At 45.8% G+C, this 12,531-nt stretch overlaps 1 protein-coding gene across 1 annotated transcript in view; it reads left to right on the top strand.

Annotated features, from left to right (window-relative positions):
- The first annotated feature begins 4,191 nt into the window (after positions 1-4,191).
- Positions 4,192-12,531, top strand: part of LOC137416158 (crk-like protein) — a 45,593-nt gene continuing 37,253 nt past the window's right edge. Inside the window, exon 1 of the mRNA XM_068101685.2 lies at positions 4,192-4,520. Within this exon, the coding sequence (XP_067957786.2) occupies positions 4,200-4,520 (321 nt within the window). The 5' untranslated portion in view covers positions 4,192-4,199. The remainder of the gene's footprint in view (positions 4,521-12,531) is intronic.

Here is a 12,531-nt window from a genome sequence, read left to right on the forward strand (position 1 = left end):
AGAGAGGGCATCAGAGGGGTAAAGAGCCAGGGAGGGCCTTCCCCAGTTAGGTAGTCGTAGGAGCAGGTAAGCTCGGGTGGCGACTTCAGTGGCGGAGGTGTGCAGGTAGGTAGACCTGCTAGTGGAGCCACACGACCCAGCCCCGAAATTGTGCAAGGGCACAGTGTGAAAAATTGGGGAGTGTGACCCAAATTTGGATGGCACCGCAGAGTGGTCAATGGGGGGATTCGGTTTTTAGAACCACATAGTGTAAAGAGGCCAATTGGCAGGGTATGACCCCAGGTAGTGTAAGTGAGTTAATGTCATTAGAGTAGTTAGGAAGAGAATTCCCTTCGCGCCATTCACATCCATTCACCAAGGGAAACGGAACTCCACACCAGGGCTTTGAAACTGTTTGAGTGAGTAAGACGCATCACGACGTGGAGTGACATTGTGTTTGTTCCATTCCTTCTTTCCTGGGAGGGATTGGGAGATGAATTTGGACTAGAGGGGGCTATGGGAGACAGAACGTAGTGACGAATTTGTAAATATAAGGAAGGGCTCGGGTACTGTAGTGAAAGCCGACGTTGTGGGGTACGGACGGTTAGGGACGAGTCTGCTCTGCTCGCTCCTCCGCGCCCCTCACGTTGCATTACCTTGTGTTGATGTGTACCTTTGCGCCCTTTCTGCTTTGCTGACCGTGCTTTGTCTCTCCCCCCACCCCTGGACCCACTTTGGAGGAGGAGTTGTGCAGCAACATCGAACTGTGCAGCACCCCATGCTGCACCTTGCTCTACCTGTGCAGCACCCCTGCTGCATTTTGCTTCACCTGTGCAGCTGAATGGCGTGGAACTTTGCTGCAGTATCCTTCATTTGTTAGAACTTTGCTGCATGTGTGCAGCACTTGCTGCCACAGACACTTTGCTGCACATTACCAGATTACACATTATGGACCACAGGTTTTGTGGCCTTACACTTTTGCTGTGCAGCACTTGGCTGCAGACTCACCTTGCATCTTCGGACCACTTGTTTTGAGTGGCATCAATGTCACGCAGTTGGACCACATCGGGTTGGCCCTGCTGGCAAATAAAACGAACACGTGTTTTGTACATTTTTATTATTGGTGTGCTCGGAAAGAAGAACTGTAAGTTTTATTGCACACAGAAGATGCAGGAAGACAGAAGATGCCAGACACCAACAGCAAATGAACTGTGATTTGAAATGTGTATTTGTGCATTGCTGTGCTTTTCTCTCCCCTCCAATCTTCTTTCCAAAAAGGACAGATCTTGGGTCATAGAAATGTAAATGAGGATAGGTTTTGTGATTGTATATAAAATGCTGCCCACCGGCTTTATGTTTAGTTTGAAAATAATTCCGCAATTCGATTAATTGTGGACGTGATTCTGTCAGTTAGCTACTCAATGCAGTAGGTGGGACATATTTCGTGTTTTAAAACTGTCGCACACATGGGTTAGAATAAATGTTAGGGGGAACCACATCTAAGTGTCACATGTAATTAAAAGTTAGTCCCGACTCTTTCTCAAAACCGGTCGTTCCAGTTTTTGTAGGTTTGACTCGGGGATGAGTCTGACGAGGGAGGGGGGCCGTGTTGCGGTTTTGAGTCTGTCAAGTGAGTTTAATAAAGGTTAAAGTTTGCCCCCCATAGTTAGTCACACAAGCAACATGTAGCCTCGCGATAGTATAGTTATGTCTTCGTGTTTGTGAGCTTAGTCCTTTTCCTTTGTTAGTTCTGCATTGAGTAGGAGCCAAGGAAATAGGCCCTACTTGCCACCGATTTTCCAGCCACCCTAGCCTCAAGCCAGTTTGTTAAGCATTGGTTGATCATTGGGCGAGTTAACACGAGGCAGGCCTAGGAAGGATCGGGGCGAAGTCGAGGTGGAGCGGCAGAAGCAATGACAGTAAGCACGAGCCACCAATCAGAGCTCGAGGGTGGTGGCGACGGCGTGGCATCAGAGGGCGTGGTGAGAAGAGTCGGGTGAGTTCCAGAAGGTTCGGGGGGCATAGCTATAAGACCACTGCGCAAAAGCCCTCGAGAAGACTCGCAGAGGAGAGAGAGAGACAAGAGGATTCGCAGAGGAGAGAGATAAAGGACTCTCATTGTGATGAACTTGACGAACTTGCATGAGAACGCGTGCGCTAACCAGCTCGGAGTGTATTGAAGAAAAGGAGTTGGCCGCTACATATATGCGGGCGCAGTCAGACGCGCTTATGAACGAGTATAGCACATTTGAGACGCGCGAGTGAACAAGGCTGCGTAACTGCCAGCCGCGCTAAAGTCCGCCCTCTGCCGTTCCACCCGATCATCTGCTGGTACGAGAAACGCGCTACAAGTCTCTGCCTTCGCCTGCCACCATCTTCGCGGGACGTGCCGGGCACCATGGAGAGCTGGACAGGGACCATCTCTCGATGCGTTGGGGAACACCTGCCCATCTGCAATCCCCTGTGTGAGTGTGAGACGGGCCCGTTGTCCCAGGGATAAGTTAAGACTGCTTAAGGATTGCTCTGTGTCTCTTCGTCCTTGAACTGTATATACGTGTGGGAATAATTAAACCCTTGTTCTTTCTTTCTGATTCGATTGTTCCTGTGGTTTCCTCAATTGACTAAGCGTGGCACAAATAAGATCGCTCCAATCGGGTTCCACTAATTAAGACTGCGCGGACCACGTGTACGCAATCTGCTCGGCGTACTCACATCACACGTGGTTCGTGCGAGGCTTGTTTCCTCGCTCCCAGGGCAGAGCGGGGAGTTAGGTACGAGCGAAAAGTAGTCCTGAAACCCTACGCCGCGTATGTCTGGGAGGGACGTAATAAGTCTCGGTTCCGCCAGGCCCAGTAAAGACAAGGGGATTAATCCCCCCTTGATAAGGGGAAGAAGGCCGGCGTCTAGAACTGTAACTATATATATATATATATATATATATATATATATATATATATATATATATACACGTCGCGTTTTGTCTTTGTATCCCAATGATAGGCCGGATCTGCACCTGTGTACGTTAACCAAAATCTCATCGCCTTGTTCTTGTCACAACCCGTTCACAACCTCTTGAAATAGTTTGCTCGATATCGTTTTTGATCTGAACTCTCAATTATTATGAAGAATCACTTAAAAAACTAGAACGACACTCGTGGAGCGCATAGTCTTGCTTCACACATTCGTTCTGAACAAAAATACCATCGTTAACTGAACACGCTACTACCATGGCCCTTATACCCATATCATGCATGCACCCCCCTATTATATCAATTTCTTGGCATTGGTTATTAACGTCATAAATTTAATTGTTCACTCACATCGGGGTAAAAAATCAAATATGTGAAGTTTCAGATTTTTCTGATAAGAATATTCAACCAATTAGGGCTGGAATACCGCTTCTCCGATGACATCATCATCAGCACCCTACATACCGCATTGGGAGTTGATGACATGGCAAGTTTAAAAAAAATTTGTTGAGAGGTTTTGGAGAAAATTATGTCTAATTTTCCCCTTAAGCCATTAGGGCTGCTATACCATATGTGACCTATGACATCAGAGTTAGCAATAAAATATTCTCCATGGGGAGTCCCTCCTATGTTAAAGGTTTTGCATCGATCAGACAAGCGGTTGCAGAGAAAAACATTTTCAAAGCGAAAGTATATAGACAGACAGACGGACAGACGGGTGAAAACATAACCTCCGCCCACTTTCAGATGTTCCACGTGGAGTCCTCTTCATTTTCTCAGGTACATACGTACGTAATACATAGACGACCCCACCATACTGCTCTGGTCGAATAAAATGGCAGCCATCTAACTCTCGGTTTCTCCTATTTTGAATGCAATTGCGGAGCTCGATGGTGTCACGTATGAGGTACACAGGTACGTATACGGTATACGTATACGGTATACGTACTCCGCGCGGAATCCGTGGGAGAGAGGGAGAGCCCGAGTGCGCACGCGCGATCACGGTCTCTTTCCCTGGTCTCCTGAGCAAGCATTGAGGGTTTAAAAATAGAAGAGAAAGGTAAGAGGTAGAAGAAGGGCCGGGAAGAGGAAAACCAGACACCGTTATCTATAAGATGTGATGTCGGGGCCGTGGAGCGTACGAATGTATTAGAGGGAAGAAGAAGAAGAATCCGAGGTTTGATAGGTAGAGGAAGAAGATACGTGTTGTGGTGCTGTCGCCGTCGTCGGTGGTGGTGAAGAGTTCGCTCCATGGCAGCGCTCTTCGACTCCACGGACTTCCGAAGCTGGTACGCAGGGCGTCTGTCACGACGGGAGGCCCAGGCTCGCCTGCAGGGTCTCCGTGAGGGGACCTTCTTGGTGCGAGACAGCGTGACGTGTCCGGGAGACTACGTGCTGTCCGTGAGCGAGAACGGACGCGTGTCGCATTACATCGTTAACAGGCTACCTGCGTCCTACCGCATCGGCGACAAGGACTTCCGTGACCTGCCTTCAATGCTCGACTTTTACAAGGTGCACTACCTGGACACCACCACGCTGGTGGAACCGGCTGGCGTGCAAGGTGCGGCGCAGGTGAGTTGTGAGGCTTGGGTTGGAGGATCGCTCTCGGACCGGTGCTTAATATATATATATATATTCTCCCGCAGTGAGCGCTCCCGCTATCCCTCCTCCCTCACCTTCCCTCCATCCTCCACCTTGCCGGACGAGTCGATTTCAATCCCAGTGCAAAGATTAATCGCAGCTCCAGTGCCAGCAGGGGGCTCTGCATCCTGGAGCTCGCAGCTCCCTTTTCAGGCATCACGTGATTCTGAATCCGACCAAGATGAACGACCACCAGGAACGTCATTTTTTAATTTTCCATGCCAGTTTCCTCGCATAATCGCTTTGCAGCTCCGTTATTATCCACACCAAAAAATTCTTCCAAGCAGGAGGAATTTTTTCCCAGTTATCTTTTTCCCATCACCCGCAGCGAGAGTGGTGAGGAAGTCATGGTAAATGTAAAAGGTAAAACTCAGGACCCTCAGATTTCAAGTCACAGCCACATGAACCGTTAAAGCAGCACCAGGCTTCCCCTATGGAATGATCCTGTGATTTGAGATCTGAAAGATGCAGGTCTTCAGCACTTTAGTCAATGGTCTTTCTTTCCCCATTCTGCCAAGGAGCAGCAAAATCATTCGACTTGGTAATTGTATAACTTATTAACTAACACAAGTCATCAATTCTCTATTCACCTTCACTCTTTCATTCCTCTTTTCTCCCGCCTCTGGAACAAACTCCCTCACCCTCTTCAATCCCACTCCTCCCTCCAGGTCTTTAAAACAGCTGTTCACCACCATCTCTTATCTTCCCCCATCCAAAACCTTGATCTTTTCTACCCCCGATAATTCACCCCAGATCCACTTTTCTGAAATACCGACTTCTTTCCTGGAAGTCCTAGCAGTGTCCACGTGTTTTTACCTCTCCCACCCTCACCCGTCTTCCCACGCCTCCTCCCCCCCCCCCCCCCCAAGCCCTCTACCTCCCACAGATCTCCCGATGTCCCTGCTCTCAAATGTTGTACTTGTGTGCTTCCCCCTCTCTCCCCATCTTGTCTCCCGCTCCCTTTATTTCGTCTTATGTGTCCGTTTTTTTTGTTTTTGTTTTGTCATTAATGTTAGCTCTTACACGAGCCTTGATCTTGTGTACAAAAGGGAAAAAATAAAATTACGACAAAGCCGGCAATGCTTTAAACTTGCCCGGCAGTTGATGGTTTATGCGCTTTGGCATTTTAAACTTTTGGAAGACTCTTTTCCCATAGAAAAATATATAGGAATTTAATAAACCCTCTTAATTTTCAATTTTTAAACCTTTTTAATTTTTTTTATATGACGCGTTCCTTGGTACACATGATGCATGATCATTGATCACTATGGAACATTTCAGATGGACATCTTTAATGTCATTGATGTGATTGAAGTTTGAGCACATTTTTGTTGTGTCCACAGTCGAGGCTCATGAGGACGTAACAGGACGCGAAACGTGCATGCATGGTGTGGACAAGTTGGACACAGATGATGCATGGTGTGGACAAGTTGGGCACAGAGGATGCATGGTGTGGACAAGTTGGGCACAGAGGATGCATGGTGTGGACAAGTTGGACACAGAGGATGCATGGTGTGGACAAGTTGGGCACAGATGATGCATGGTGTGGACAAGTTGGGCACAGAGGATGCATGGTGTGGACAAGTTGGACACAGAGGATGCATGGTGTGGACAAGTTGGACACAGAGGATGCATGGTGTGGACAAGTTGGACACAGAGGATGCATGGGGTGGACAAGTTGGACACAGAGGATGCATGGGGTGGACAAGTTGGGCACAGATGATGCATGGTGTGGACAAGTTGGACAGAGATGATGCATGTGGTGGACAAGTTTGGCACAGAAGATGCATGATGTGGACAAGTTGGGCACAGGGGATGCATGGTGTGGACAAGGTGGGCACAGAGGATGCATGGTGTGGACAAGTTGGGCACAGATGGTGCATGGGGTGGACAAGTTGGGCACGGAGGATGCCTGGGGTGGACAAGTTGGGCACAGAGGACACATGATGTGGACAAGTTGGGCACAGATGATACATGATGTGGACAAGTTGGGCACAGAGGATGCATGGGGTGGACAAGTTAGATACAGGAGGAGACTCCGAGGGAAAATTGGAAGGAGTAGTTATATGGGGGGGGGGGGGGGGGGGGAGGGGGATTAACGAGGGTAGAAAAGATTATGGTTTTGGTTTGGGGACGATCTGAGATGGTTGTGAACAGCTGTCTTGAAGAGCAGGCGGGGAGAATGATAAAAAGACCACGTGCTCTGGATATCGGCCTCTATTTTGCCGGCACACTTCGATTTGACGGGAGAAAAAAGGTTTCTTACTCTGACACATTGAGCTGTGGTGATTGATCGGATTTTGTCAGTTATTGTTGTTTTGAAATCATCTGTGGATTGTGGCCTTCCTCGGCAGACGTTGTCCTTAAGCATCTAATCCCAAACCCGATTTGAGTCTTTTGAAGGATTTCGTTCTCAGGTAGATTTCGAGTGAAAACGATTTTTCTTTAGTCGTCCACTGCACGTTCAAAATGTCTTGACAAAATCTAAATCTGCGGACAATACACTAACTCCACTTTTCACACCTGAAAAAATTAAGAGTACATCATTAGTTTGAAGGAAGTTTGTGGTAAGGTTGGTACCGTTTTTTGTGGTCACCCTGTAGATGAATAATAATAATATGACAAATATGTTCTATTACTCACTCCCTCATGAGGCTTGACACAATTTATTACTTGCAGAATCGAAGATTTTTCAAGAATATTGGTCGGTTGCGTTTGTGGTTCTGTCTGTCTGTCTGTCTGTCTGTCTGTCTGTTTGTTTGTTTGTCACCGGCCTACAGGTCACAATTTTCAACCGATCTTCACGAAACTTCACCAAATGGTACAGTTGGTCAAAAGCAAGAATCCTATTGTTTTTGGGGTCAAAAGGTCAAAAGTTCAACATAGGCCAAAGGTCACCAACTTTGCTAAATTTCTAAAATCCTCAATTTTCATCTGATTGACTTGAAATTTGAAGAGGACTTGCATATCTGGTCACTGAATTCAACCACCAAGTATTTTTGAGGTCAACATTGGCCAAAAGGTCAACATAGACCAAATTTCTAAAATCCTCAATTTTCATCCAATTGACTTGAAATTTGAAGAGGACTTGCATATCTGGTCACTGAATTCAACCACCAAGTATTTTTGAGGTCAACATATACCAAAAGGTCAACATAGGCCACATTTCTAAAATCCTCAATTTTCATCCGATTGACTTGAAATTTGAAGAGGACTTGCATATCTGGTCACTGAATTCAACCACCAAGTATTTTTGAGGTCAACATAGGCCAAAAGGTCAACATGGGCCAAGTTTCAAAAATCCTCAATTTTCATCCAATTGACTTGAAATTTGAAGAGGACTTGCATATCTGGTCACTGAATTCAACCACCAAGTATTTTTGAGGTCAGCATATACCAAAAGGTCAAATAGGCCACATTTCTAAAATCCTCAATTTTCATTCGATTAACTTGAAATTTGAAGACCACTTGCATATCTGGTCACTGAATTCAACCACCAAGTATTTTTGAGGTCAACATTGGCCAAAAGGTCAACATAAGCCAAATTTCTAAAATCCTCAATTTTCATCCAATTGACTTGAAATTTGAAGAGGACTTCATATCTGGTCACTGAATTCAACCACCAAATATTTTTGAGATCAACATATACCAAAAGGTCAACATGGGCCACATTTCTAAAATCCTCAATTTTCATCTGATTGACTTGAAATTTGAAGAGGACTTGCATATCTGGTCACTGAATTCAACCACCAAGTATTTTTGAGGTCAACATATACCAAAAGGTCAACATAGGCCACATTTCTAAAATCCTCAATTTTCATCCGATTGACTTGAAATTTGAAGAGGACTTGCATATCTGGTCACTGAATTCAACCACCAAGTATTTTTGAGGTCAACATTGGCCAAAAGGTCAACATAAGCCAAATTTCTAAAATCCTCAATTTACATCCGATTGACTTGAAATTTGAAGAGGACTTCATATCTGGTCACTGAATTCAACCACCAAGTATTTTTGAGGTCAACATATACCAAAAGGTCAACATGGGCCACATTTCTAAAATCCTCAATTTTCATCTGATTGACTTGAAATTTGAAGAGGACTTGCATATCTGGTCACTGAATTCAACCACCAAGTATTTTTGAGGTCAACATAGGCCAAAAGGTCAACATGGGCCAAGTTTCAAAAATCCTCAATTTTTATCTGATTGACTTGAAAATTGATTGAAAATTGAACAGCATTTACACATTGAGTCACTAAATAGGGAAACTAACTATTTTTGAGGTCAAAGGTCAACTCAAGGTCAACCTTCCAAAATCATCATTTTTAATCTTGATGAAATGGACAATTTGCTGTATCAATGGAATTTTTTTTCTTGGGGAGGGGGGGGGGGGGATGGATTTTGCATGTATCGTGCTCCGCATGACGTCTTCTTGTTTGTTTTTTGCTCTGCAACCTTGTGTGTGCGGTTGCAATTATATTGTCTAAACACTCGTTTCAAATACAGAACTGCGCTGTTTTGTTGCACGGAGTATGCAAAGCTGTCGCTCAGTCACAGCACCCTGTACACGTATGGATGGCATGCCCTAAGATATCCGAACGGTCATTGGCCTAATCAAAACCGCATGTAGAAAAATGAAAACTCTCATGTTAATGTAGCAGCTTCTGCTTTCCTCATGGGACAATGACAGAAAGACGACATCCCCCATGCTAGCAATCAACAGTTTAATTGAAATGATAAGGATAATAATAAAATGATATATAATATGCAATAAATTCCCATTATGAAAGTAAACGACGGGGGCGCAAACTGTGACGGAGCCCCAATGACATGACACAGAACACACACTTAACCGATGAGAAACAATTGTCGCAGCCTGTTAGAATGAAGGGTTGTTGGGAAATGGGATAGCATAGGCCTATCAGGAAGTGTATTTAAATCTTCAAGCTGGGGTTGATGAAATAAGTGGAAGATAACAGGGAACGGGTAGGGGGGAATAGGTGGCATCTCCATCTACTAGTGTAGGGTGTAGCGGTAGGTGACACAACCGAGCAAGACGCGTTTGTTAACGCACTGTGCCTGGCTTGAGTTGGTGAATGATGGCTACCTTGCTCCTCCGTGCTGCTCATGTCCTGCTTGTTCTCTTTCCACAGTGTAAATGGACTCTCTGTCCGTCTCACTTCTACAGGACTGTAACGCTGATTTGACTCCAGTTGACCACACTACCAAATGAACAATGCCCTCTAGCACGCCATTTATATCCCTCTCACATGTATGATTTATGTTATCACTCGTATGCCGTATTTTCTTTTTTGGTATACATAGTCGAGGCTCATGGGAGAGCTAGAACACTCAACAGATCAACACATAACAGCCAATAACGCAAAACATGCATGCATGGGGTATACAAGATAAACCGAGAAGATACATGGGGTGGACAAGATGGATACAGAAGGAAACTCCAAGGAGTGAAATTGGAAAATTGGAAGGAGGAGGGATTGGGGTAGCGGTTAATGAGGGTATAAAAGATCATGGTTTTGGGCCGGGGATGATCTGAGATGGTGGTGATCAGCTGTCTTGAAGACCAGAAGTGAAGAATGAGATTGAAGAGGATGTGGAAGTTGATTGCACATGTGGGGAAAAAAGTGGAACAAATGAGTGGAGGTTAGCAATGATCCTGGATTTAAGTCGTTTCACCAGAAGGGGGTTGATGGTGGACCGTGTGAACCCTGCAGAAACCTGGGGGTAGGGGGCAAAGCATGGAAGGAGCAGAGGGTGCAAGACCAGAAAGGAGGCAGTAGAAGACAGAGAAACCACAGGGCGGTCGACTATGGTGAAGTGGTAAGCCCATAGACTCTGCTTCAGTGTGGGAGATTCCAATGATCTTGAAGACCTTTGTTTCCATCGCATCAAGCTGAGCAAGATATGAGGCAGGGGAGCCAGCCCAGAGGGGAAAGCAATACTCCATTAAGCTTCCTATGAAGGCTTCGTCAGTGGAGAGGAGTTCAAGTGTGCCAAGGAAGGACTTTATACGACAGATGATGTCCAGTCAGTGGCTGGCTTTGGAGGCCAACTTTGAAATGTGGTTTGCCCAAGAAATATCATGGCTGATAGTGAGACCCAGGAGTTTGAATGAATGACCTTCATCAAGAGGATGTTAGGAACGTAGATAGGAGGGTTTGCCAGAATGTCCTTTTGGAGAGAGATATTGAGAGTGTGAGTTTTGTCAAGATTGAAAGCAATATAAGTGTTTGACCAGATTGTGATTTTTTTTTTCAATGTCTGACGAGAGGGAAGAGGCTGCAGCCTGCCTATCTGAAGGATGAGCGATGTCACGGCAGAAGGTAGAGTCATCAGCAAATAGATAGAGTATTTTCCAGAGAGTCAGAGAGATCATTTATGAAGATCTGGAATAGGACTGCGCCCAGAACACTGCCTTGGGACACTCCAGCTTTGACAGGGAGAGGGGTTTAAAGGATTCCGTTGAGTGCCACACATTGGCTTCAAGAGTGGAGGAAGTCAGTAACCCATGTGTGGAGTCCTTGGATTCTATAGGCAGAGAGTTTGGAGAGTAAGGCAGGATGCCAGACTATCAAAAGCATGATATATATCCGGCGAGACGGCCCTGATGTCATGTCTGGCATTGAGGGCCTCCATCCATTTTTGGGTGAGTAGAAGCAACATGTCCAAAGTGGAGTGACCTGGTCTGAAACCATATTGGTGATCACAGATGAGGTTGTTGGAGAAAAGGCAGCATTTCACTGCAATGATGGATTCCATGACCTTGCTGATGATTGGAAGTAAGCTGATAAGTCTGTAGTTGAGGGGATCAGTTTTTCCTCCGTTTTATGTAGTGCTGTGATGTTGGCAGATTTCAAAGCAGTTGGAAGACGACCTAGCACAAATGACAGGGGGAAAAGGGCAGAGAGAGGATGTGCAAGAGCAGCAGAGCAGGATCTTAGGACAAGTGAGCTGATGCCATCCAGTCTAGTAGCAGAGCCAGAGCCAGAGTCAGAGTCAAGGGTTGAAAGAACCTCTTCTACCTTCCCAGGTGCAAAGGACACAGAGTCCAGGAGCAGTTAGGTATGACAGGGTAGGATGGGTACCGATAGTGAGGGGTTGGGGAGCAAACACAGAATTGAGCCATTCAACCTTCTTACGAGCAGAGTTGGCTGTGGTGCCATTTAAAGAGAGGGAAGGGATGAAGGGGAAGCATACTCCAGAGACAGACAAATCAAGGCGCCACCAGGTTTTAGAGGAGCGAGACGAGTTTAAAAGTTGATTCTTGAGGTTGGACATATGTTGTTTTCTGGCGCTCCTCATAGTGGACACACACTTGTAGACCTTTTGGAAAGTACTGATATATCCTTCAGTCAGATTAGCCTTCCAAGAAGCCAAGGCAAGTTTTTCTTTTTCTAAGCAACTGCCTCACCACAGGATTCAGTATTAGTAGAAGATTAGGGCAGGGATGAAGAAGGGTAGGTTGAAGACGAGATGCGATGAATCTGTGCATGAGAGAGAGAAGTTTTCTGTGGAAGAATTCCCAGGAAGAGTTTATATCAGGGGCTGTTGATATGGGAGACCACACCAAAAGAAAGATGGCTGCTTGTCGTCCCTGCCAATCTGCTTGAGTGAAATGCCAGACTCGCCGGCATTGAGGCAGCTCTCTGAGAATAGCCAGGGAAATGTTGACTTTCACAAAAATATGATCACAATAACCAATTGGAGCAGAGGAAGAACAGGAGACATTTGCGGGAGAGTTAGTCATCACCAAGTCCAGAAGGGAGAATATGCCATTGGGAGAAATCCAGGTTGGAAAGTTTACAGATTGAGCCAGTTCCTTGGAGACACAGAAATCCTTTTCTGAAGTGCCATGGCTGGTGAGAGAGGTACCAATACCCAGCCAAGTTGCATGGGACGATTTAAATTGCCACATTTGAGGA

Source organism: Myxine glutinosa, chromosome 6, assembly GCF_964187855.1.
Source record: "Myxine glutinosa chromosome 6, kmMyxGlut1.1, whole genome shotgun sequence".
In the NCBI taxonomy this organism is placed as follows: Eukaryota; Metazoa; Chordata; class Myxini; order Myxiniformes; family Myxinidae; genus Myxine; species Myxine glutinosa.